The following is a 27,658-nucleotide window of genomic DNA, read 5'->3' on the forward strand; positions in this document are numbered from 1 at the left end:
AGATAAGCGCAAGTCGCCAAACGCATACTAATAAGTTGTGTATATTTCTTCCTCAGCACCTGTGGCCGTCTGGCGCAGCTAACTTATATGCATCAAAGATAGTGTGTCCAAGGACGCACTGCAATAGCAGCAATAACGGCGCACTCTCTTTTGTTCACAGCACTGCATAACATGAACAAGGGTCCTCTTTCTAGACATGTATCGTTTGGGATTGCCGTCCTTCCAACTAGACGGAGAGACGCTAGTGCAGCAGCTACACGAAGGACAGTTATATAGAGCGAGCATATGGCTTAGTAAACACCACCTGTACCCATTCCCGGTATGAGCAATGTGCTTTGCCTGCAAGTATCATCGTCAGCTCTGCTTGCGCGGCGGCATTTCGCCTCCCAATGCGCAGTATGCGAGCAGTCTCTTTCAGAAACGAAGGACACCCATAGCGCCGCGGGCAATTAAGCTTACTGCGAGGCTAGGATTCCACTACTCGCATGACAGTAGAGCGAGTGTTCTCAGAGAGACTCCGCACTGTCTGGACTACAGGATACATGCGATGGTAAGTGCAATAACGCCTGGACGGCGTCACGCATGCGCGAATCAGCCGCACTAATTAAATGTTGCTTCATTTGATTCCTGGTTAAGTTAGTGGCTCAACCTCGATTAGATGGCATTTCACTGCCGTGAAAAGCTGCCGGGCACTACTTTCGTTTCCAAACACCGCCAATTTATATGAGGCGGGTTTCGACATTGAAGTAGCAGCCCTCTCCTGCAGGAGTGCTGTGGCATGCTTTAGGGCTTTAAATCAGCGTACGCTGTTGACAGCACTGCCACAAGCTTGACTGTAGCATTCCAATATAACAGAAGAAATAAATGACGCTGTGACACACGTAAGACAACCCACTGGCACAACACTGGGAGAATTTGAAGCTTGTGCTGTACGGCGGTGTCTCTTTCTTTTCTTTACTGGAAAAAATATGGCTTAGAGCAGTGGCGTCACTATAATAAGAGGATGCAGAGAATGTGGATTTCGCCTGGTGCAGCGCAACTTCTATTACTTGAAACTACATAGGGGGTGGGGAGAGGTGGTACACTCTCCTTCTGCTAACCTTTTGTGGGGGCACTGCTTGGAGCGGGGGATGGGGAAATGGGATTGGGGGGGTGAATTTCACAGCGTTGAGCGCGCGGTGGCCGATGGTGCGTGGCGGCTCAAGAAGACCGGCCTGGATCTGCCCGGAACCTTACAGCAGCCAGGACGCCAGTCCAGTTCACTAGAGATACTCTAGCAGGAGCCGCAAGGGTGGCATCTGGCTGCGGGCTGGGAAGAGGAGGTCTTGGTCCGTTAACGACGGTAGGCCCAGGAGGCGGTAGCCTCTCATCATGGTGCTGCGGGCCGAGTCAATGACGGGACAGGCCGGCACGCAGCAGGTGGTCTAGGGTCTAGGGCACTTTCATGGGGGGGGGGGGGGGATGCTAGCTGCCGTCCACGAGGAGCCCGTTCGGAGTCGTACGAAGGGACTCCGCAAGTGACATGGAGCTGGACGTGCAGGCGCTGTAAGCGGCCACCTGAGGCCAGACGGGGGTATGGGTGGACGGACAGCATGGCTTGTCGGAGGGTGGGCCGGGGGAAGTCCACCTGGGTTACGGCTGGAGAAAGTGCGGCGCCGTTACTGTGATCAGCCTTCGCCAATCGGTCTGCCTTCTCGTTCCCAGGAATGTCAACATGGGAGGGAAGCCACTGCAGCGAGAGGGACCAGCCGGCATCCTTTATGTACATAAGTAGGACTCTCAGTTGGGCTACGGTGACCTGCAGCCATCTTATGTGGCCCCCGGCTGCCCTCTTGCTGCTGCAGGGGTGCAGCGGCAGCGAGCAGAGGGGGACGAGGGATGATGGATGGTGTGGATGACAGGGGTTGTGACGCTGCGCTTGTCACTCGAGTTTTCGCATTTCGAATGCTGCACGGTGCGGTAAAAATGCGGTTGCACTTCACTCTCGAACGAGTTGTAGGGGGAACTCTGCCGCGTGTTGATACACTGCGTTTTCACTTTCTCGGACAATGTTCGGTTGTCTTACAAATTTATTCCCCCTGTTAATTTTCGAAGTCAAATTGCTCGCATTCCTTCAAACCGGAAAATGTCTAATTCTTCATTACTGCTCCTTAAAAGAATATGCAGTCTCTCACGTGGTCGTGAGTAGATGTAAGCACGGAATTCACTGCAGCTACGGTGCAGCACAGTCTATAGGATGGCTCATAGATGGCCGCATGCAGCTTCCCCAAGGTATCACCCAGGTCCTTTAGCTCCTCTCCATGCCGCCGCCCTCGCCCGCCTCCTCGAGCTGAGCAGCGGGATTGGTTATCCGAGCAGTTTTCAGTGTTCGAGAAGCAACACCCATGGACCGCTTCGCTTCCGGTTGGACAGCGCGCTCGGCGCACGTGCCGCAGCCGGTTTCACTTGCCGCGGCGTACAGCAGCTTGAGTTATATTTATGAATAGGAGCTGTCACAAAGGCATATTCACGGGTCCGGGGGAGAAGTTACAGGGAGATCTAGTAATCTTTCTGTTATCTCTCCGGTTATGCTCGGCGTTTATCTCTAGTGATGGGCAGCGCGCACTGCGATGATCCTTGCAGGCATTCTCTGCTTCATGCCCCGTAGCGGTTGCCGGTTCTTCAGCCGCACCAACGCGTTCGGCCGTCTTGGCTGCCTTCTCAGCTGCGTGTGCTGCTACATCGCGCGGCCGTTGGCGACATAGGCGAACACTTGTATCTCTCTACTCATTGCGGCTCCATGCCACGGCCCCGGCGGTAACACAGCAATTCCCCCGGGATTAAGATGCGCAGAACGTACGAATGTGAGATGACAGAGTCGACGATTATGCCGTTAGCAAGTGTTATAATCTAATTGAAACGCATAGCACGATCCGCTGTGTTAGTGGCCGAGTGGCCTGAGGCTTCACGGAACGCGGTGCTCTATTTCGGCTCGCCGGCGCCGGTTCGAGTCCCGCTGAGGGCTGCGGTATAGGCAAGCTTTTTTTCTCCTGGATATAATTGGGAAAGAAAACTTCGGGACGCATCGCAATGGTTCGACCTCAGGGTCAGCTTCAGTTCCAGGACGATGGTAGCTTGAGTTTCCGGAAGATAGCAATTAACAGCACTTCAAGCTTTAAACTGTCAAGTTCTTATGTGAACTAATGTGGTTATATTTTAGGTAATTATGTCTGTATGGGATGTTTCCTTGAGTTCTCATGAAAAAGATCGAGCTCAACATCGAAGCATGCAATGACGCTGTTCTACTCAAGAGGGGAGAAGTTCCTCTGCACCCACACCTCAATCCCTCCCACTAATTCCCCAACAGCGGCCGAGCGCCATCTCTTTCTAGATATAAAGGCTTTATTCATTCATTCATTCATCCACTTAAGAGGGCGGGGGTACAGAGACCCGGTAGTGCGCCGTGGGCTACAGCACAGGGTGCCGTCTACCGTAGTGACTCCTCTAGACTGGAGTACAAGAGTTTACCCTCTAGTGCGTTTATGTATTCAAGCGTTCTTGCTCGACGCAGCGAGTTTTAGTTTGGGCCGGAACTACATCTCTGTGGTCTTCGGTTACATAGGAGCAGACGCAAATGATTAAGGGGGTATGGAACCGCAGGAACACATTACGGTGCTCCTGACTGCGAATAGAGACTTTCCGCATGGCGCTCACTGCTCGCCGCGAGTGCACGCGCGCTTATTGGTCCCAACGCGGTACCTGGCGCCTCCTAACGGCCTCACGCCTGTGTGCGCATGCGTAGTGGCGATTTGCAGTAACGGTAATTGGTAACGTTATTTCTTTTCAATATTTTTTTTATCCCCAGCGGAGTGCGGTCTTACTACTTTGCTTCGCGAGATCCGATCATATTACACTGGAGCACCATGACCACTGGCAGCACCTTTTACGATAGTCGAGGTTGTGGGAGTGGCGTTCTAGTGTTTAAAACCCGCTGCCACCAATAAGTTGAGCGCTGCCCAGAACGGCGGGCAGGGCAACCGCTCACTCCAATTACTGATATCGCTGCCACCGGGTTCCTGTTTTTTTTCTGGGGGGGGGGGGGGGGGGGGGCACAAGCACAAGTTCCCACACTAAGAAGCTGGCTTCAGTGCCCCGCCAGCCTGCTCTTCTGTAGTCCTCGACATCGTCACAGCCACTTGAAAAATATTCTCCTGCTCAAGGCCTGACTTTCTAACAGTAACTGCAAGCCCGCATTGACTACACTGAAATATGCGCAGTTTTGAAGTCTTCTGGAGCAACAGAATCCTACCATACGCATCCGCTTCCAGATGTTCTTTAACAAGTCTAGTGCTTAATGTGCTCATAACGCAAGCATGGGGGAAGAAAGACGCCTTTTCGTAGTAGTTTAAATGCTTAGAGAGACAACGCGGGTGGTTTGTTCATGAGCGGTCAGCAGCGCTAGTGGAAAAGTTTTTTTTTTTTCAGAGGCGACAACCTACGTCAGTATTCCGAGGCTCTGCGTCTAACCGCGCCATCCGCAATGTCCTTGGCCTCACGGACCGATGCTGGGCACTGCCCTTTCTGGTGGCCTGCGTGACACTTCTCTTCACGCTGCCCTGCACCAGCGGTGGTCTCTTCTATGTCCTTTTCATGGACAAGTTTAATGTCAACCGTGAGGCGGCAACCTGGACAAAGACCATCGCTTGGGCTACATCTTACATCATGGGCAAGAGGGCCACACGTATTTCTCCTTCGCCTGGTGTTTAGCATGGCTGGTGGTTTAGCAGTGTTAAGCATTAAATATTGCGCGAAGGCACAGTTTTTTGCAGGTGCACACCACCGTCATGTACCTGAATGCATGATCGATGTGTCCACTGACCCAGCTATGCTAGTTATGTGCTCCTTCCCAATGCCAATTTACTCAATAATCGCCGGCGGCACGTGCCCAAGTGCGGCGTTTCTGCAACAATGTCAACGCCAACGCGTATTGCTCTAGTGCCGTGCTTGTGCCACAACTTTCTCCACGCCAACGCATGCAGCGCACATCGCTCTGTCCCTACCGCCACATAGCTCGAAGAGCTAATGCTAGTTTGATAGTAGCATTAGTTGATGAAGATAGCGCGAGAGTGTGTTGCAGTTTAACACCCGTGAGGCAAGTGTTGGGCTGCGGCGATAGCCTAATGCTGTCGTGCAGTGGCCAGCGAATCTGATCTGTCTGCACCGACACGGATTAGAATCCCATTCGCAGCAATCTCTATATTATTTATTTATGTCTGGCCCAAGGTCGCCTTCAACGTTAAAAATCACATAAACCGGTGAGCCGGTTTAATCTCGTGAAGCAGTACTTTCGCCCCAAAACCAGCCTTATCGTGGACGTGCGTTCCCATAAATCGTGTTCAACTCCTCATGGCTTTGAAAGGTGTATCGGGCGCGCCAGGTTACCGTCTTCCTCATAAATTCTTAAAACAAAACTCCGCTCGAGAGCTATAGACAAGTATGTGCACGACTGTATAGTGTTGAAAAAAATTTACAAGTATGACAGCTGTATAGGGCAACAAAATGCTGCCTGAACCCTGAAAATGAACTCTAGCTCTCGCCCCTGCGGAACTTTTGGGCTGCGGAAAGTGCCCCGTTGCACCGCTTAACAGCAAACCAGCTTTTATGGGAACTGGTCGTTAACTGCATCTCTCGACAGACACATTTCGCTTCGTATTCAGGCGGTCAAACCATAGATTTTTCTTGAGATACGTGGCAATTTATCTGCACTACAAGTGGGGAAATACGCCGATTGTTTGTTTCAGATCACTAAAGGAAAGCATGCACTTACTAAAGAATGAAAGTGAGTGTCGCGGAAGTTGCACGGGAATTAGTGTGTTGTTTGAACTTCGCGCCTTTTAAGGTTGCTTGATGTCTTAGATCCAGCTGAGAGTCACTTGTAAGCTTAGAGTGCTCTAGTGATGCGAAGAAGTAATATTTCGTAAAAGCGTATGACAACTTCAAGCTCTAGAATTATTAGCTTCAACTCAATGCAAAGATGTTGGTAAATACATTTCTGTCACACTTACATTGTTAGATATTTTGCCTAGCAGCATCTGTTACGTAGTCTTGAGACGGCGATTACGACGACGACGGGCACGGAACGGCTCAAACTTGGCCCCCATCGCCAACGTGCTCGGAATTCATCGCAATGTGTCTCCAGTTCCCTGTCTGTCAAAGTCCTTAGTGGTGCTTCACAATTATGTATATATCCGCAGAATTTTATGATAATCAAACTTTACAACCTTTTAGGTGCAAACGACCAATGTACAGAGAAGTCTCAACTTTTTGTACGTTTGCGCTAAAATACGAATGTCCTTCAGCATAATTACAGGTGTACCATAATTCGAAATTTTCGAATAGCGAATTGAATAATTTTCTATTTGATTCATTTCATATATTAATACCCTCAGGGCCGTTTGGCATTAAAGAGGGGAGTGATTAAAATGATAACACATTAAACAAAAGCAAGCAACGCAACAAAAAATAAAAAAATACATGTTCATTAGGCTCTTAATTATACAATGTTAGCTAGTGCATTTTTAAAGTGATGATGGTCTTCAATGCCGGCAATAAGTCCGGGAAGGCGGTTCCAATCCTGTGATGTGCGAGGAATAAAACTGTGGGAACAGGCATTAGTACGGCAAGAAATAATACCAACTTTGTGAGAGTGGTCAACGCGGGTAGAATGATAGGACGGATTAAAGATTAGTTTATTGCGCAGGTGGGTGTTATGAAATTTTTTTTGTGAAAAAGACAAAGGCGAGAATTATAGCGGCGAGCGGTAAGTGACGGTAGACTTAAAGTTTGTTTTATAGTAGAGATACTGGCAGTCCGATTGTAGTTATGAAGAATGAATCGAGTAGAATTATTCTGAACAAGTTCGAGTGAGTTAGCTTAGCACTGAAAGAATTCGCTGAAAGAATCAGTTATTGATTACACAAAACTATTCGGAACGAATCGGATTCATTGTAAAGTTCTAGAATAGCTTTCGGATAATTGGCACGTAGTTCGAATGAGGCCACGGCGGTCGGATTTCGATGAAGCCGGAATTTTAGAAGCCCGTATACTGTGTGATGCCAGTGCACTTTAAAGAACCACAGGAGGTCGAAATTTCCGGAGCCCTTCACTACGGCGCTCCTCATAGCCTGAGTCGTGTTGAGACGTTAAACCTAATAAACAAACTATAAACCGTAGTTCGGATGGGGCACCTCGTAGCTTTTTTAGAAGCCTGTTTCAAAGACAGAGCCCCCTCCCACGCCGCACAGCATGCTACCGCGATCGGTCTGTGCGGGAAGGAGCGTTCAGCCTCGGGACGCTATCGCCGTTTAGCATGTAAGGAAACCCTCGTTCGCCAGCCAGATTTTATTTCCGACTAACCGGGTAGGATTATTATCATGGCGGATTCCCACGCCATAAGGGCTGTCTGGAATCGTGCAGCCTGCCACTAAAGAGAATGTGCTATCTCTTATCACGCGAACCAATGAAAAAACGTAGATTGATAAAGGAGAGGGACAGCAACTGTCTCACTAAGTGCACACCTAAACCGCGGCCATTTCCAGCAATACGGGAAAGCTACAAATAGTATTTGTAGATAAAAAAGGTACACAATGCAGGTCCATCATGTATTTTTTTTCCGTTGCCTATGTAGTCCTAATAGAAAGATCATATCTAGGGGCTCAGCAACGTATGGGAAAGAAGTAAGGTGCGGTATACTACGAGAAGTTAAGCTAATTCGCATGACGGCTGCGATGGAAACTCTTCGGAATAATGTGTGTAACAAGTTTCAGTTTACTTTTGTTACTCTGGTTCTTTCTGTCAAGTGCAGAAATTGCGGCCGTAGCTGGACGATTGTCCCTTAAGGGTACTGGGCCTTATTTGAGGCTCTTGAGATGTGCCACTGACATCGTGAATCTTTATGTGCACTTTTATGAGCATCGGAACATCTGAGTATATCATAATTATCACACATGCCAGCTCCACCATCTTGCTCTGATTGCACAAGTATATCTTGCTACACTCGGAGCTCTGCCCTTAAAATGTCAGGCGTTATGCTGCGTAGCTTTACAAACGCTTTACAATGAAGGAAAGGCCATATCTGCCTTGCATCTGAACGTATGCTTTATCATCATGGAAATGCCGAACGACAGACAGCTTCGCTGGAGGTCTTACCAGTCGAAAAGAGCGAAACAATTGGGCCCAAAATGCGCCAAAGCGTTTGTCATGTTTAGTAAAACGTATTTTCCTCTAGTATTGCAATATATTTCTCTAATATATTTATGCAGTTTTTTCACCACAAGGGATACCACAATATTGCAGAAATTTCAGTCCATACTACAAAATCTGTTGCTGCGGCAAGTTTATGGCCAAAAACACTGGAAAAAATTTCTTGTGATAACAACAAATTTTCTATTCTTTTTTGAACTGGGTTTAGACCAGGAAAGAAGGCATTCGTTCGTCGATTGATATTCACTTTCTCGTAGTTTATTTGCCGCGTGCTTCAGGAAACGTGCTCGAGCTTATACGAGGCACTCAAGAGCGGCTATGCGCTTCATGAAGGCACGTCAATTTATACAAGACACATCTGTGCTGATGTGTGCGCACGTCTGTCACGTGTCAGTTGAGATGTGCTGTATATTACTCCACACGAAACATGTTTGTGGAGCGTGTGGGCTCGTATGCGGCACATATGAATTCATACAAGTCGATTTCGTCACACTAACTCGTATGCAGACATTGTGTGTTCATTCGGTACACTTGTAACACGTATCAATTCATATGCAGCACATTTCAATTCATGCGCGAGGCTTTTGTGACACATATTAACTCGCATGCAGCTTATACATGTATATGTGGCCATGCAAGGCACGCTTGTGACTCCTACAACTAATGTGCATGACATAAAAATTTATAGCAGGCACATTTGGGGCCAACATATATAAACCGCATGTAGCACATCGAATTCATGTGAGGCATATAAAAATTCATTTGAGATCGCTCGATAGTGCTGGCAGCGTCATATTCGACATTTCAGAGCCACACGCCTGTTCCACAACGGAATTCCGTAATCTACACTGGGACAGCATGGTAAAAAGACTTACGCTCCCTTACACACTCGTACGCAAACACAGGAGCGACGATGTAAGATTTTGTTCCACTCATGTTTTATTTTTATCCTTTTGGCCTTTGTCATGTGCCAACCAGACACCGTGTGACCGCTGCTGGCGCTATACGTTTCATAAGGAGCGGTGAACAATAAGCAAGGCAGCTAAATCGAAGTATAAATAATCTGTATATTGAAGGCCCTGGACTGCACACTATCCCATCCTCCGCCGTGAGTGTGTGCCATTAAGCCTGAGGACATCATCATCATCATCGCACTTGTTAAGCAACAGCAGCTATGGCGTCATCGCAAAGCATCCGCCCTGTGTGGCACAGTAGTGGGTTCAAACGTCACAACAGCCCGGGATCCAGAGTTGCAAGTGTCTCTCAGCTCATTGCATTCTAAACATAAAGGAGTAGAACGGGGGGCAAGCTGTCCTTAGAGCACTCCCTTTTATATAAAAAAAAGAATGCTAGAGGACAGTTCACTCCCTTTTTATGCTCCTACATAGGCGAGTTTGTGTTTATAGTGTGGGAGATACAGTAGATCAATCTAATGGAGGGCATGATCGCATGTCATTTCTCGTGGAAAGTAGGTATTGCTTGGAGATTAGAAAAAAAGATTCCAGATAGAAAAAAACTTTTTACAGGAATAATGCCTTAACTGCCATTAAGTCGTTAACTTTCATTTTCTCGTGTGCTTTTTTAGTTTATTGTAATCCTGAAACTCAACGATTTCCCGCCGTTTCGTTGTTTATCAGGGTACAAACACTTGGTAAAAGCGCCAGCTAATCGTCTGTGACGCTAAACCCACACGCACGCACGAATCGAATAGCACTTTTGCCAAGAGCTTAGTGCGTTGCTAAAACGTATTTTTACCTGCACCTGATATCGGAAGCATTGCCTTTCTCCTGGAAATATGACGCGGGCTTAGGACATTAAGAAGCTCTTGTATTTGCAATGCTTTCACCGCGAGATACCATTTCACTGCTCACAAACAATAGTATTACATCTCTTTCTTAACGCGTTCGAATCACATGACATGAGCCATTGTTTGGCAGCGCACAGACAGGCGTACTTTGCAGACAATGGGATGGGTCAGATGTCCCGCGACAATTGTGTTAGGTTTCCCATAAACGTTAGGCGTCGCTGTACACAGTAGACCATCAGCGTACACAGTAGAAATTTGCCCTGCTCAGCAGGTCATCGCCGTACGCAGAGGGCCGCCGGAGTACACAGTAGTCAGTGGCCATACACATTCGTTAGGGTGAGCAATAAAAGTTTTAAACATAGCGCCCTGCCAGCACATCACCTTAGACAATATGCCATCGCCGTAAGACAGTGGTCCATCAGAGTACACAGTAGGCCATCACCATGCACAGTTGGACATTACAGTACAAAAGAGGGAATCGCCGTTCACAGGTGGCTGCCGCTGTGCATAGTTCGACATCGCCATACACAGTAGGTCATTGCCGTACGCAGCATCTTGTCGTCGTACAAAGTAGCCCACGTGGTGCACATCATTCGTCGCAGTCATATCTCACAATACTACATCGTTCGCTGCGCAAAAAAAGGAAAACATTGTCGAGGAGGGCTTAAGCCACAACGGTGATTTGAATTTGGGAGTGAATGCTCTTGAGATTGTGCCATCTGGAGACATGTGATCTCGGCTCACTGTTGCGCGACTCCACTTTGAGTATGCGGGCGTATTTCACACCGCTGTCACTGTCACGTTTCGCACAGGGGAAAAGACGAGAACCGTGGCAACGATTTGTCAGAGCTCTGTGTCGTAATGCGGCTTCTGAGTCGAGCAGTTTTTTGTGAAACTGTGAGGAGGCTGCTTATGTCCAAAACCTTCCAGTTTACCCTACAGAGGAAACAGAAAAACATGTTAGAGAGAAATCATTACATCTTTCCTGTCAACAAATCAACAGACAGCGAATTCCAAGTTCCGTTCTTCATCACTATTGACGAAAAAAAAATCAATGTTGCGTTCCGTTTTGTAAACTGCAGAGCAAGAGCTGAGCATACTCAATTACTTTTGCGGAAATGTGCCTTTTTTTCCTCCTTTTCTTACTCAAGGTTTTGTCATTGGAGCCCTCCAGGATAAGGTCTCCACCTACAACACCATCCTGGTCGGCGCAGTGATGTGTGCCATTGCTCTGGTCGCTTCCGCTTATGTCCCCAACATGGCTTGGATGTGCGTCACCTTCGGATTTCTCTACGGCAAGTAGCTCAAGCAACATACCGTGAGTGAAGGAAACTCAGACTTCGACCAGCTCTGCAGCGAGCGAGGTTATGGGATAGGTAAACTTACAGAACCGTCCTTCGTTTGAGATCTGCTCACTGCTTGAGAGCCTTCACTAAAGTCCATTACCAGATTATTTCCACTCATGCGTCCTAGACTAAAGCCACACTGTTTTCTTTTAACTCTTGGTTTACATGCTAACCGCTGTTATGTTCGTAGACTACAATTCTCTCGAGCATGTTTATTTTTATATTTCCTTTACGGGACTGTGATGTTTATTATTTATTTGTGACATATTTATTCGCTGCAATATGCTATGTTCACCGTTAACATTGCTGACGTCTTCTGTGAGGGTAGCGAATCAAGTATTGTAGCTGTTTTGCATTGCATATTATGTTGTCATTTCTTATGTGATTTTTTTTACGACGCGGACTTGTGGTCGGGCGGGGGCTGCATGCACGCGGGTCATCTTCATCTCATTGGAGATGCAGACATTGTAAGCTGCATTTCGTGTAGGATCTCTGAGACTTTTATTCTTATATCAAGGTTTGCCCGTTGGACACCGCGAAAGGCAGCTTTTGGTCACCTCTGGGGTTTACCTTTATATTGGGCATTATCGGAAAACATACTGCAAATTAGAACTTGCTTCAAAATCTTTCCAGCCAAATTTGGTGGTACTTCGTGAGACTCGGCTCGGAGCTGTGACTCAGTACATTGGAAATAAAAGTGGAGCCCACTTATAGCAAACCTAACGGTCAAGGGAATTGCGTTCGTTGTATTCGAAGTTCATAGCAAGTAGACGCGCCCTGTCCATGCAAAAGTGGCATTGATTTCTTTAAGAAGCCCGTTGTGCGCGTATTTGAATTCAAATCAGACACTATTAAGCCTTTTTTCTAAGCTCTTCATCACAGTCATGTGCTCCTGGCTTAGACCGTTGCTGCGAACGAGCGGCTTTCGGGGCGTGATAATACCGATAGCGGTTAAGGCTTTCAGGCACCTAACGATAGGTTGGCATATATACTTGCCTTAGATCTTTGGCCAAGTTGTAAGAATGCCGCGACGAATGCAGCGCTGCGCATGTATGCGTAGAACCCAGAGTTTGCGCCTCCTTATGCAAGTCGCTCGAGCAGAACATTCGGCTCCAAATCACTTTGCAGCAGCTGGTCGTTTTTTGACGCAACCTTTGGGCGGAAGCAGAGGCGCATAACCCTAAAGCCAGGTGGGAATTAGCACTTTAACCGAAAACTATCGGTTACTGTCCGATTTCTGTTTCAATTGCTTGGTGCGCACTGCTAGGCCGCTCTACACAAGGGTAACGGATACTGGACTCGGCTGTCTGAGCGCTCCTTCAGGCGGCTACAGCAACAAAGGCAGAGATAAGATTGGGCAGGCGAGGCACGCCGCGTGACTGGGTGGGGCAGCATGGCACACGTCGTGACCAGTATTCGAACTTTTCAAATTGCTATCATTTGTTGATCACCAGCTGTGTGCTGTAGTTTCACTTTCAAAAAAGCCACTTTATGGCACTGACCTTGCTTCTGCTTAAGATGCTTTGCCCAACCGGCAAACATGCCCGCACCGAAAGAACTTGTAGCCTGTCAGGGTGTTTGGACGGCGGTTAAGAGCAATCTCAATGCCGCAGTTTTTACTATTTTTGGGGGGTCGACACTATATTTGAAGGGATCACTGGAGCTGGGACACACCCTTCGGTCACTGCACTATGGGAGAAGCAGCGCGTGTTTGTCCCCGGAGGCAAGTTTAAGGCGCCTACTTTTTCGACATGCCGCTCAGTGGTTATGGCGCTCGGGTGCTGACCCGAAAGACGCGGGTTCGATCCCGGCCGCGGAGGTCGAATTTCCATGGAGGCGAAATTCTAGAGGCCCGTGCGCTGTGCGATGTCAGTGCACGTTAAAGAACCCCAGGTGGTCGAAATTTACGGAGACCTTCACTGCGACGTCCCTCATGGCCTGAGTCGCTTTGGGACGTTAAACCCACATAAACCAAACCAAACCTTTTTCGACATCTCCCATGGCCTGGTGTTGTGCTTTCTCTGGGAAAAAATGCTTGAAAAAAAATGGGACCTCTGATTCAGTCTTCTGCTGACTAAGCACAATAGTCATTGTGCTCTTTGGCAAGGCTTCCGTGGCGCTGTAAAAGCACGCTGGGGACGGCTTCGTCTGTTTTTCGTCCTCGGTTTTATGGCTCTTTCTGGGAACAATGATGTGTGTTCGGTGCCAAATACACATTTATTGCTGAGAAGAAAACTGGAGGGGACACTTAAGGGTAAGACATGATAGCGTGAATGGGTTAGTGCCTATATATGCGGGAATAGTCGTTGTCTACTTTACATTCATAGTTAGCTGAGTGTCCTCCTACTCCACCCGGCGCAGTGGTGCAACGGTTAAGCAATCCGCCACTGACCTTCGATGGCAGATGCGGCCACCGGTGGGGCTTTTGAAGACCAGGTTGCTCTGGCCGAGCAACCTCTCGAGACCAATCATTAACTGAAATGCAACCTGACATGGTGGACAGTTGGCTCACAATCCGCTGAGCAGGTGGTTGGCGGGCTACCACGAGGCTGGGTTTTGCGCTGAACAGGACTATCGCGTTAAATATCATTTTAAAGTTGGCCTGGCACTTAATTCAAACTCATTAATTCTACTCCAAAAAAGACTCCGTGACCCCCGCATACCCCATATTACTGAAGGCAAGCTGGGAACGAGGAAAATACTCTCTAACCCCATACAATGGGCGTCAACCTAATAATAATATTAATATTAATAATAATAATAATAATTGGTTTTTTTGGGGAAAGGAAATGGCGCAGTATCTGTCTCATATGTCGTTGGACACCTGAACCGCGCCGTAAGAGAAGGGATAAAGGAGGGAGTGAAAGAAGAAAGGAAGAGAGAGGTGCCGTAGTGGACGGCTCCGGAATAATTTCGACCACCTGTGGATCTTTAACGTGCACTGACATCGCACAGCACACGGGCGCCTTAGCGTTTTTCCTCCATAAAAACGAAGCCGCCGCGGTTGGGTTCGAACCCGGGAACTCCGGATCAGTAGCCGCGGCGGGTTAGGGCGTCAACAGCCATTTCCGTTTCCGCCGTTCCATTGTTGCCAGTCTTGAGTGGACTATGCAGTCGCGGGCTTTATGCGTTGCAGAGCAGCCTTTTTCGTCAGACCTTTGCAGTTTTAAAGACTTCTATCCCTTTATCAATGCCGTTATCAGTTGCAAGGTCGTCGGTACAGCACTGCATGATTGTGGACTGTACAAATAACGAAAGGAACTGGAAGCGGATCGCCGCAAGCGCTTGCGGGAAGCATGCAAAAACAGTCCAAATGCAGTTTGCGACATGTTTCTGCTACACCACTTTCTCGCCGATGAGGAATTAAATTGCCAGTAGACAGAGAACTTGCTCAAACGGGAACGTCTTCGTACCGATTACGAACCCTCTGATATGTTCAACCCATTTCGGGTATGATAGGCGCACGGAAGAAAGTCCGGTGCCGATTTTGAGCCCATAGTAAGCATAGGGGAAGTGATTTTTCTACCTTTATCGCGTCACGCGGTGTTTAACAAGTTATTTTCGTTACCATGAAAATACTGAGACCATGTTGTAACGGTAACACAGTGAGCTGAGCGAGCCGGTGCATACTTAAACAAAAACAGCGTAGCAACAGCGCCGGTCCCGTCTTGTTTCTTGTCCCTGTTGTGGCGCTGTGTTTGTTCATGTTGTAACAGCGATGGCAAATTTACCTCCGTTTTGTGTTTAATTTGAAGTGGTTAATTATCAGCCACACCAAAACTTAACATTGTGGGCAGGTCCGCAAACGCGAGCTCGGTTTGCAATAGCAATATTGTCACAATATGGCACTGCAAATTGCTGGCCACTCCTTGACGTTATCCACCCATTCGACGACTTCCAGCGGATGTGCGTGTGATCAGCAATGTCAAAAAATGTAATTAAAGAAAGAGGGCAGCGAAAAAAGTATTTCTGGACAAAACGCACACAACATCTCGGCACTAGTGATCATTCCCACACTACACTGAAACGCTCGTAACCTGACTTCGATACCAATCCCAATGCTCGTTTTTCACCAACGTCTGTTAAATGAGAGAGTTCCTGCGACTGCCGCTCAGCGCGATCACCGACTTTGATCAGGACGAGATACAGAAATGCTCTTCAGCGCACATTCAATACCCCGAGATGGACGAAGGAAATCAGCAGCCCAAAACAATGGCATAGCCCCGCAGGTAAAAGGTACGACTTATGATTTTATGCCTATCGCGACAGGATGGAAAACCTCATAACAGTGAACGATACGCATGCCACTTGACCTGCTTAACTTAAAATTCTTGCATGCGATATAAAGGTACCTCACTTTTACGTGCCGACGTGCACCATCGGGTGGTATATACAAGAAACAAGCCGCAATGCGCGATAATCAGTGCGCGATGCAGGTGAACTGCGGAAAGCCCTTGTGCACCTGCATCGCGCGATCGGTAGCTACGCCTGCAGTTCCTCCGCTATGTACTTGTGTGCACCCTTGCAATGGCAGTTAGTTACAATTCATAATTGTAAATATGGGCTCCACAAGAGATAAAGCATAGTCATCTCGGTAGTAAGCGGAGCACGGCACCGCTACTGCTGCTTAAAGTTGCTTCCGCCGTGCAGCACTCTTAATCGGATTATGTGGTTTGTTGGCTTACTTCAGCTATACCAGCCGTATTGTCAGTTCAGGAACACCGCAAAACACCAAGCTGCGGAGCAGCGTTCGCAAGCACCGCGCAGTAGCCGCTGCATCACCTCCGTACACACAGCCCAAGATGGCGCCACTGCTGGCTTTTAGGCTTGGCTCATACGGGGTGCCACCAGCAAAGTAAGATGGTGGCGCCCAGGCATCGAAAATATAGCAGGAGGAGAACTTTAACGGAACAGTAGAGGTCTGCCTGGTTGTAAATTAGGAAGCGCAAAATACAGGACGAGGGACAGAGTAAGGGACACAAAAACAGGTTCACGAGAGTCGGTATTTTGCGCTTCCTAGCTTACAACATGCATCACCAACTAGCCCGGCAGCTTGATCTCCTGATCTGCCTGGTTCTCGGCCTTGCATAGAATCGTCTATAGAAGTGAATGGTAGTTCTGCCTAACCTCTGAGATCCGCGTATAAATTTGTGTTTTTTGGCATTCAAATTTGTCAACGCATGACCTTTAACAACAGTGTAAGAGAGGATGTTTTCAATTGTCAAGGCTGTCTATGGTTGGCTGCACAAGGGGACATCAGGCGTTGTCATACGTAACCTTTAAGTTTTAAGTATAGTTACCCTATTCATCTCATTTTTGAGAAGTGTCACGTACCTCGTTCTGATACTTTATACTTGACAAATATCGAGCGACACTGAACCTGTTACGCTTTTTGTTGACTTGTCTCTTAAGTAACAGTGCTGCAATCTGTTCAGCGTATGCCCAACTTTGAACGGCCTGGTTTCGGCATTTCCCGAAACATGGCGTAGGATCCTTGCGACGAGACACAAAACAGCAGAAGGACAACACGTGGATGCCTACATATGGCTGAACTCTTGTGGCATCTGAGTCAATTCGCCGAACGTACATTGTGTGCCATAACGTGCAATTTGATCACAGAAGACGCAAGTAAACTTAATGCAGCCGAACAAAGGGACTGCTTTGACATGTGCCCTTGATACTCCTGCGCAGACGGCGTCATCCAAGAACGTCGCTTTTTTTTTATTTACAATGCTGCGTACCCTCAATGTGAAAAGCACGGTGAGCGCAAGCCGAGCAGCCACTTCTCAAACGTCCCTCAGTCTCGCCCAAGACGCCACCAGAATGTACTACTGGGGACAAAAGTTTCCGGGACGCGAGTTCTTGGACAAACGTTTGTTGTAGCTCGACATCGATACACAATCGCCTGATATTGTATGAAGGCGTTAAGGGCCTAAATGCTCCTTCCTCTCTTCACAATATCAAGCGAATGGTTAGCGAGGTGCAGGTGCAATAAATGTTTTTTCCAAGAACTAGCATCACGGGAAGTTTTCTCCCCAGTAGTACATACTATGCTTCAGCGCAGTGTCGTTTCGCGAAGACCTGCTGCGCACTTCACAAAGTTTTCTGTTGATGTCCAACAAGTTACAGCTGCAACTACAGTGTTTTCTCTTCGTTGTTTCATGTGGTTGTCTTGGCTGCTTATTTCAAAACAAAGATCAAATCACCTTGCCGAATTATTGGCATTGTTCCGTCTTTCTATAGCCGACGCGAGGAATAACCGTTTGCAAAACGGAAACTGACTCCCAAATTTTGTTGCCTTTTTTCTTGCAGGCGCCTCTTTTGGAATTCTAGGAATCTCAACATCAGTCTACGTCGTATCGTACTTTGACAAGTACAGAAGCTTCGCATTGGCCCTTCGTTTTTGTCCATCATAGCAACCGCCTATGGCTTGCAGGGGACCTTCCTCCTTGCAGGCGGACTGACTCTGCATATATTTCCCTTAGCACTCTTGCTCCGAAATCCACGCCCTGTCAGGTGGCCCCGGTGCCTACATTGGAAGGCAAAGGGAGTTAGAGAGGCAGGTAACACGGCCAACAGCGAAAGTGACATGAAGACATCGTTCGGCATATCAGAAAACGGTGGCGCAAACCTTTCAGTCTCTATGAGCATACGTGGGAACAATAGCAAGCAAATCAATGACACCCCGTCGCAACACGTAGATTTCTCCAAAGAAATTGGAACTTCAGAATCCGTAGGTCAGCCTAACTTGCCTGGCAGTCAGGTAAAGTATGTCTCAGAAGAGCGGCAGAATTCATCTGGCATGTTTTCTCAAATTCTTGACCTTTTGCGGACACCGAGCTTCTACGCGATAGTTATACCCATAGTTGTCGCCGATTTCACGCTTCCTCTGCTAGCTACCACGCTCATAGACTACACCGGCGACAAAGGAGTTCCACTGGACGCTGCTGCGCTGCTCCTCAGCTGTCTCTCTGTGGGCACCTTCGGAGGACGTCTCGTTATTCCTTTTCTGTCAGACAGGACAGTGCGTAACCGATGTATCACTGCTTCTGTCACTTTCGCACTAGTCTCGCTCTGCTTCGTAGTCTTCCCGCACATTGGCGGCACTGGAGTGATAGCTGTGGTCACAATCTTGGCTGGCAGCCTGCAAGGTTACCTGGCAACGATCAAGAGTGTCCTCGTCGCCGACTACTTGGGCGTGCAGAAGTTAGCGGTGTCGTGGGGCGTCATCGGATTGGTGTCACTGCCACTGACATTCTGCGAGCCCTCCATTGTGGGTGAGTAATGTTCTGCAAGATCCTCGCCGTATACACAGTAATGCAGCTGTAAAGCGTTTAAAATTTTCTACCTTGAATATTCAGAGCGAGTGCAGTTAGAGAGGCTTTCAAACAGGCGTTTCGGGAGTGTTTTCACTTCCTATAATAGAGAACCAACACATGTAATAATCTGCAGGAATTAGATGAGCTGGAACTGACGTATGAGGACGGACTGTATGCTTCACTGCTCAATTTAACCACATCTAAGGCTAAAGTTGAGATGAAACACCGTATTTATATTTGAAGAGACACGCAGAATAACCTTTTATTTATCCTTCTATATTTTCAAGAGACCGCTGCTTTTCGCACTGTTTAATGCTTTTGCATTCAACTTTTAAGTTCACTCCATATTGAGAGTTTTCCTTAAAACACATTGGACTTGCACCAATCCCGCCTCAAGTTACTGAACGTTTCGGCCACGCCTGCAATCTGCTAGCCATCGTCAGTTGGTAGAGTGACTGGCCCAGAGAGGCGGTGGCCCCGGGCTCGAGCCCCAGACCAGTACAAATTTTTCAACAGCGAAACTTCTAGGAAAGCCGTAGCTTTTTTTTTTTGTAGCCGTATGGCTGCGCGTGCGTTGATATTTATAAATAATTGCTCCCTTATTACAGATTTACTCCACCTTAGGGTTTTCCCTTTAAACAAATTGGAACTGCAGTCATTTGGGCACTAAATTTGTTAAAGTAATATATGACAAGGGGAAGATAAAGATAAGTAACCCTATGCATTGAAATGCTTTTAATAAAGTTAATCACATAAAACTGGTAGTTAAGGTAAAAGCCGTTTTGGACATAAGTAGAGTAGTTCAATTTCCTCGCCTATCGCAGGCAATATGTTGCAATGTGAACGATAGGCCATGCTCTCGCGAAGTTTGGTCGGGGCTGCCACAGAGGTCAGTTCTTGCTCCCCTGTGGTTTCTGATATACATAGCGATTTATGTCGGGATTCGCTTTCAAGGTAAGATTATTCGCAGAGGAATGCATCCTTTGCGAAAAAAGTCAAATGGATCGGAAGTGCAGTTTCGTTAAATTATTATTGGGGTAAATGTTAAATTACTAAATTGAGTAAATGTCCTTGAACTTTAAAATCACGCAAGACAGTTTGCAGTTTGTAAGCGCCAACGGCTAAATAATGTAGATGCCCTGCACTTTCTCGTGTAGCCGACTATAATATCTCAACGTCACTTAACCTTCAAAACTTAGATGGGCAAAAGATGTCAATAACATAGTCGGGAAAGACAACACAAGACCATGTTGCACTAGATGCGTGCTAAAACGGTCGTCTACTGACACGAAACTGAAAGCATACAAGCGACTTTTTGCCCCATGCTCGAGAACGCTCGTGAACATAGGACCACAGTGACCATTTTCCTAAACGTGGACAGGTCCAGAAATTGGCGTAACGCTTCGTTTACTCCCGCTGCGGAGCTGCGGATGAATCAATCGTTTACACCTTTTTATGCCAAAACAGACTTGTCTCTGCTTTCTGAAAAACGGAAAGAATAGCAGCTAACTCCTTTGTTACTTCATAAATCGTTCAGTTATGGTCAGAACAGAACAATGCATTAATGAATCAAAGGCACGTATGAGTCTCAATGAGCATAATAAACATGTCGCAGTACAACGCTTTCTTAAAGATTGCTTCAGGCACTTTTTTTTCTTTTTTCACAGTACTCAACTGACATAGTTTTTTCCATCTCAGGTAGCGAATGCTTAATTTAATTTCGGCAGCAGTTTTCAACCTTCCTTTCTGTATATTTAAAACAATAGTAAATATCGATGGCATATTTTATTTCGGTTTCCAAGCTCTTGTCCGTACTTATAGGAATTGTTTCGTTCGTTTGCTGTTCTCTCCTGTCTTGTCCCCCTGGTTTATATATATATATATATATATATATATATATATATATATATATATATATATATATATATATATATATATATATATATATATATATATATATATATATATATATATATATATATATATATATATATATATATATAAACCAGGGGGACAAGACAGGAGTGTGTGTGTGTGTGTGTGTGTGTGTGTGTGTGTGTGTGTGTGTGTGTGTGTGTGTGTGTGTGTGTGTGTGTGTGTGTGTGTGTGTGTGTGTGTGTGTGTGTGTGTGTGTGTGTGTGTGTGTGTGTGTGTGTGTGTGTGTGTGTGTGTGTGTGTGTGTGTGTGTGTGTGTGTGTGTGTGTGTGTGTGTGTGTGTGTGTGTGTGTGTGTGTGTGTGTGTGTGTGTGTGTGTGTGTGTGTGTGTGTGTGTGTGTGTGTGTGTGTGTGTGTGTGTGTGTGTGTGTGTGTGTGTGTGTGTGTGTGTGTGTGTGTGTGTGTGTGTGTGTGTGTGTGTGTGTGTGTGTGTGTGTGTGTGTGTGTGTGTGTGTGTGTGTGTGTGTGTGTGTGTGTGTGTGTGTGTGTGTGTGTGTGTGTGTGTGTGTGTGTGTGTGTGTGTGTGTGTGTGTGTGTGTGTGTGTGTGTGTGTGTGTGTGTGTGTGTGTGTGTGTGTGTGTGTGTGTGTGTGTGTGTGTGTGTGTGTGTGTGTGTGTGTGTGTGTGTGTGTGTGTGTGTGTGTGTGTGTGTGTGTGTGTGTGTGTGTGTGTGTGTGTGTGTGTGTGTGTGTGTGTGTGTGTGTGTGTGTGTGTGTGTGTGTGTGTGTGTGTGTGTGTGTGTGTGTGTGTGTGTGTGTGTGTGTGTGTGTGTGTGTGTGTGTGTGTGTGTGTGTGTGTGTGTGTGTGTGTGTGTGTGTGTGTGTGTGTGTGTGTGTGTGTGTGTGTGTGTGTGTGTGTGTGTGTGTGTGTGTGTGTGTGTGTGTGTGTGTGTGTGTGTGTGTGTGTGTGTGTGTGTGTGTGTGTGTGTGTGTGTGTGTGTGTGTGTGTGTGTGTGTGTGTGTGTGTGTGTGTGTGTGTGTGTGTGTGTGTGTGTGTGTGTGTGTGTGTGTGTGTGTGTGTGTGTGTGTGTGTGTGTGTGTGTGTGTGTGTGTGTGTGTGTGTGTGTGTGTGTGTGTGTGTGTGTGTGTGTGTGTGTACTAACAACAAAATTCATTAGCCTGCTGAATACCTTAATTCATAGCCGCATACAGTCATTACTAATAAGGACGTCCAGTTATCAGAAACAGAAACAAGCACAATGAAATATCTGTATTATTGTTTCTGTAGCGGAAAAGTAATGATATAATCACTTTACATTGGATATAACTTTGCAGAGTAGAAGTCAACTTTCCGGCGGTTGCAGCCGAACCCGCGACATCCGTGCATGGCGCGTGGTGCTCCCCCAACTTAGAGCAATGGCTGTCTCCTCTTCTAATTTTGAAAGTTTATGTCCAGTCCACTCTAGCCTCACCTCGAAAGTACTCACCGTCGCCGCATATGCACTGCAAGTATCACGTAGACCGTTGTCGAAGGGGCATATATGCTGCTTTATAAAAGGTTTCTTGTGATAATCACGCAATCAAAATTACCGGAAGGTCGTCGCTTTGCAACGACAGCAGAAGAGTATGTGAGATCAGGGGTTCGTTAAAATATACGTACACGAATGAAGCTGTCTTAGAAAACCAGGATAGCAAAATTAAACAATATTGTTTTTAATTAGTTTTTGCTTATGCAGGGAAAACCTATTGGTAACAATTTGTCTCCTAGTTACTCTAACAACCTACCCCTGTTAACAAGAACCGTTATAGCAACATTTCTCTCCACTTATTTACTGAGAATGCTCGCTTCGTTGTGTATATCTTAACGAACCCATCATTTTTTTCTCACCTAAGAAAAAATGCAATGGAACATCCATGGAGTTTTATAGTTTTCATTAAGGAAAAAGCTCTCCGTGGAGCGAGCCGTATAATGTAGATAATAAGCCTCGACATGATCGCAAGTTCAGGTTCATGCTAGAAGTAATCTAAAGCTTGATTACGCAGCCTTTTGTTTAGCATAACTATCATATTGACTCTTTTTCACGATTGCTTAAGAAGAAACATCCGCCGTATTATGTATTGCTCGGGCTCCGCCAGGAAACCTGTCATTGAAAGACAACAATTTCATTAAACAGTTAAGGCTCCCCGTACAGCACCATGATCAGGTAATATTATCCTTGACGGAACTATTTGACGGAAGTATATGTCTCATCAACTTTTGCTCAGCAAAGTGTTGCGTGTAGCATTGAAATTAGCTCGGCTAGGCACAAACAAGGAGTCTTGCTCGATTGCTGGTAAACACTGGCCAGCATTAGCGAGAACACTGAAGCATGTTTCCCACTAGCAATGAATAGCCGTCGTGTGTAACTAGCGGCAGGAATTTAAAAACCCAAATAACTGCAGGCTGACTCGTCCCCCTTTTTTGGGGACGGAGAGTGCGGTGACTTTCTGGTGTTAAGCACACCACAAATTGTTAGGTTGGTTTGACGGCGCCACTGCGATAGAGACAGAATGAAGAAATCCAAAGTACTAACATTACAGTACCTGTTGATGTACACCAAGCAGTCGAATTTAATCTTTTGTCATCCCATTTCTTGTGCCTCCCTCAAAAAACTGTCTCGGAATGACTGTGCGTCAGAAATATTCATAAATTCTTAAAGCGGCAAAAATCAGTCCGCGAAGTGTGCTGACGTGCCTTCACTTTTAAGTCACATCCCTGCACAAATTAGCATTTTCGCTGTAATATTTTTCAGATAGTTCGCTTCGCAAGACAACTGAGAACTATTATAAGCAACAAACTCTAAAGCAAGAATCCGTAACGTGGCGTGTATCGAGGAAATGTATTGGAAGGATCGAAATTAAAACATTTATTCAGGCCTCCAAATTTCTTTCAGACATATGAAAGGGCTATGAATTATATAAGCATTTGGTCCCTAGCCATTATTTCTACATAACTTTTACTTATTGTTACTTGGAGTTTAACGTGCGATGCGACCGACGGGCTATGAGGCACGCCGTAGTGTAGAACTAAGGAATAATTCACACCACCTGGGGTCCTTTAACGTGCGTGATATAGCACAGCTAACGGTCATTTTTGGGTTTCGCCTCCATCAAAATACGACCGCCGCGGCCAGGATTCGACCCCGCGACCATGGAATCAGCAGCCCAACGTCAAAGCCATAGCGCCATCGCGGCGGGTTACATCATTTTTCGTAACGCTAAGGGAGCTCCTTGTACTTCGACCAGGGATCTACCTTGCTTCGCCTAGATGAAGCGTGCCGTGACGCCACTTTGAGTTGCTGCCACAGTATTTGAAGAGTTCAAATTTACTGCAGTTTTCAAATCAAAATTTATTCTTAGTGCATGCATTAAAGCGAATACAATACATTAGTGCAGAAGGAGGCTCCTAGTACACGACTGTCGCGGCGAGCTCCTAGAACAAAGCAAATGGGGTAAAAATGCACATAGAAACGGTGTATTATTTAATTGGTATAAATATATAATCTACAGAAAGCAACAGTAACAATCAAATGTTTCAGTAAAAAAGTACATATACATAAACAGTATCAGCTTGGGCACATAATGCATACAAAATACATTTAAGATGGGTGTAAACTAAGCAGCAAAGTCGATTAAAAATGTTTTAATGTGATGATGAAATGAGCAAACCTCAAACGTTGCTTTCATTTCACAAAGTAGAGAATTGCGATGGGATATGCCAGAAACATGATAGTAAATTTTCCATAAATAGTCCTTACTTTAGGCAAAAGAATATGATTACGTTCTCGAAATACCTAGTAGGAATAATATATGTAATCTGATCAGTAACGCCACCAATATGAGTGTCACGATTACTTAGCTTGTACATAATTATGGGTAACTTTTGGGCATTACAATTTTTGAGGTGGAAGTATGTTCAAGTTTTTTTTTTTTTTTAGAGTGGCGAAGAGTATGATTGGGATAAACTGAACGACAAATCCCGATGGCTTGATTCTGAACGTGCTGAAGTATTTCGATGTGCGCGAAATATGTATTTCTCCATCAAGCCAAACAGTAATTAAGGTGTGTATGTATATAAGCGTAATATAATGAACGCATGATATGTGCTTGAAAATATGCACGTTTTCAGAATGTGGTGTAAATGTCGAACGAAACTTTATGGATGAATGATTGAGCATGGCGGTGAAACTAACTGCTTACCCAGAGTGAAGCCCAGAAACATGGAAGTCTCGGAGATAGGCAGGGTATGGTTATAAAGCGTCAGTGATGACAGAACATTTGTGATAGTGAGAGCGGAGTTAAATAGTATGAAAGTTGTATTTGGTAGGTTTATTTGAGAAAGTTTATGTTTGCACCACTTGTTGATGCTATTTCTGTCAATGTCAAGTTCGCGCTGGTGTGATGGTGGACTTGTGGAAAGTGGGAATGTTTGTATTCAGTGCAGCAGGCAGATTATTGATGAACATTAACAATATTAATGGGCCTAGTATTTATCCACCCAGGGCACCTTTGTTCAAGCCTGTGTGGTAGAAAAAGCATTATTTACCTGAACAACATGCGATCATTTACTTGAATAACTGCGGGTGAACTCAAAAGGTGGACTGGAAATTCCAAATGATTCAAGTTTATGAATAAGTATACGATGTTTAGTTCTATCAAAAACTTCCGCTAGATCAATTAAGATGCCTCCGGCAACCAAAATGTTATCAATGGCTTATTTGACACTACAGTTATATTTATGATTGCTAGTTCGCTGTTCAGCCAAGCCAAGCTGTTCTGGAGCTAAAAGTGAGTCAGATATATCATTATTCTCATGTAAGAAAGCTTCTCAATTACTGTGCTGAAAAATAAAAGAGTGCCGATGAGAGCGTAACCACTGATGCAGTTATGATCGCCTGTATTAAAAATTAGGAGAGTTTTATCAACATAAAGACAATCTAGAAGATACCTGCCTTGATCATGTTGTAAATTATAATTGCCCGAATTGGTGATATATCTTCAGAAATAAGCTTAACTTTAGTAGGGTGAATGGAATCGAATTCTACACCGGTTGTTTTAAGCGATTTAATGAATGGATGCAGTTCTGCAGATATAGGACGCATGTAAATAGAGCGGGAGCTACTTGGCAAAGGCAGGTCAAGCAGTTACGTCTTGTAAACACCGAAAAAAGTTTAAGTATTCGCTAAAAGCATTGGGAATCTCACTATGGTTATTATATGTCACATTTCCACGTGTTAACTTTTGTTACACAGGTTTCGCGAGTATCAGTGTTAAGAAACTGCTTAATAAGTTACCAATTACGTCTAGTATCAATTCCTTTTTTTCATGCGATCTTGTTACTAAGCTTTGTGAAACAGAAAAAGTTTATTTTACGTTCAACGTCCGAGTTGCTGGGTGCAGCTTGGCGTGTTGCGATGGTCGCCCAATACTGGATCGTGCAAGCCCCCAAAAGAGGCCGTAGGGCTGGGCGGTGTGCAGTCGAGCTGAGCCCTTCAAGGAGTAGAGGAGGGGGAGGGTAGCGAAGAAATTGGTTTTGGAGGTAGTGCGGTGACTGAGGGCGCGAGGACAGAACCAATACGCTTGTGCATTGACAGCCTGCGCGCCACGTAGTACCTAACAGCGGATGTGGGTGACCAGGGCTGAGTATTTAAGGGTTACTTAGGTCACAGGGTAAGGAGTTTGCGCTTCATCGATCTTTTGATTGCGACAGTACTATTCGTATCAAAAGTCATAAAGCGTAAGCGTCAGATATCACCAAGCTGTTTGTAGTACTGTAAAACACTCACATATGCACTAGTCAAGCGTCGAGGTTGTGCATAAATTATTTTTTTGCGTGCGTAAATGAAGACATAAGGCGTGCCTCGTATTGTTCGGCTCTATGTCCAACTTAATTAAACTACTGCCTTTTTGCTTTTTTTTTACCGCTCCTAATACGGTACCATAATTCCTCTCCATGTACCGCCACCACGATGGCTCAGTATGGTGCTCGGACGCTGACGCGAAAGACGCGGGTTCGATCCCGGCCGCGGCGGTCGCATTTCGATGAAGGCGATTATTATTAAACGCCGTGGCAGTATGTGACCAGCTGTGTGCCAATCGATGCAGACGTAACCTCTATAAGTTCCCCTATTCAAGTTGGAAAGAAGCTTCGTGACCGATTAAAAATTATGTCCAGAAACCTTGACAGTGCAAAATATTTTTGCCTCTAACCTTATCATCCACCTCCTGAACGCAGGTGCTTTCCGGGACAGTGGAGGATCGTACGACAACCTGTATCGGTCCTGCGGGGCAGCATCGATGTTCGCCGCACTGCTGCTGCTCGTGCGGGCCTGCCTCGACGCGAAGAAAGCCGCACATAAAGGACTACCTCTTGCTTAAAACATGCGCCCTCTGCCGTCGTCGTGAGTAGGTGTCACCATGAAATTATTCGCAGGACTGGCTGGACATTCAGCGACTGATCACAGATGGCGTTTGCTGTGGTCCTCGAATTATTTGCGGCTACGTCGCCTGCGTGTCAGCCATCTTGAGAAAACGAAGCAGCACGAAAAAACGGGAACGAAAAAGACACATATACAACAGGACGAATGCTGCACTCCCAACTGATTTTTATTGAGAATACGAAAGCTCAAGTACAGCGCTACTATCGCCCCGTGGCAATCAACCGAAATGATCCAAAAACGCCATTTCATTATCAAGAAGAGACAAGGAAGCGGTGCTGACACACTGACCACCTGCTTTTCTGATGTGATATGCTTCAATATTCTCTCTTTCCATCCGATCTCTTCCACGCCCAAGAATTTTAGCTTTCCGAAATATTGGCTTACACTTACAATCCCGGCAGTGGATAGTAATATGACCACTATTTTCTCCTTTCACCAGATTATAATGCTCCCTAGCTCCCTCATTAAAACAGCGCTCCGTTTGACCACTGTACACTCTATTGCAAGTGAGCGGAATGCTGTACACTACCTTAATTAGTATTGCAACGGGTGAAAACGAGTTGGTTTGCCCAATGATGATTAGTAAGAAAAAG

At 46.0% G+C, this 27,658-nt stretch overlaps 2 protein-coding genes across 2 annotated transcripts; both read left to right on the forward strand.

Moving 5' to 3' along the window:
* Positions 1–363: 363 nt before the first annotated feature.
* LOC144119931 (monocarboxylate transporter 14-like) lies at positions 364–17,810 on the forward strand. The gene is made up of 4 exons (XM_077652431.1): positions 364–550; positions 4,465–4,705; positions 11,200–11,343; positions 17,707–17,810. Exons 1-4 carry the CDS (start codon positions 548–550, stop codon positions 17,808–17,810), a joined length of 492 nt encoding a protein of 163 aa, XP_077508557.1. The 5' UTR covers positions 364–547.
* Positions 17,789–27,160, forward strand: LOC144118872 (uncharacterized). Its single transcript, XM_077651658.1, has 2 exons — positions 17,789–18,671; positions 26,861–27,160. The coding sequence occupies exons 1-2, from the start codon at positions 17,984–17,986 to the stop codon at positions 27,001–27,003; spliced, it is 831 nt and encodes a 276-aa protein (XP_077507784.1). The 5' UTR covers positions 17,789–17,983; the 3' UTR covers positions 27,004–27,160.
* Positions 27,161–27,658: the final 498 nt, after the last annotated feature.

Source organism: Amblyomma americanum, chromosome 2 (assembly GCF_052857255.1).
Source record: "Amblyomma americanum isolate KBUSLIRL-KWMA chromosome 2, ASM5285725v1, whole genome shotgun sequence".
In the NCBI taxonomy this organism is placed as follows: domain Eukaryota; kingdom Metazoa; phylum Arthropoda; class Arachnida; order Ixodida; family Ixodidae; genus Amblyomma; species Amblyomma americanum.

Excerpts from the sequence above, each read along its gene's own strand:
- LOC144118872 (XM_077651658.1), top strand. The coding sequence starts at position 17,984 with ATGAAGACATCGTTCGGCATATCAGAAAACGGTGGCGCAAACCTTTCA. Across the intron at positions 18,672-26,860 it reads CTGCGAGCCCTCCATTGTGG|GTGCTTTCCGGGACAGTGGA; the intron begins GTGAGTAATGTT and ends TCCTGAACGCAG.
- LOC144119931 (XM_077652431.1), top strand. Across the intron at positions 4,706-11,199 it reads GGCTACATCTTACATCATGG|GTTTTGTCATTGGAGCCCTC; the intron begins GCAAGAGGGCCA and ends TTCTTACTCAAG. Across the intron at positions 11,344-17,706 it reads CACCTTCGGATTTCTCTACG|GCGCCTCTTTTGGAATTCTA; the intron begins GCAAGTAGCTCA and ends TTTTTCTTGCAG.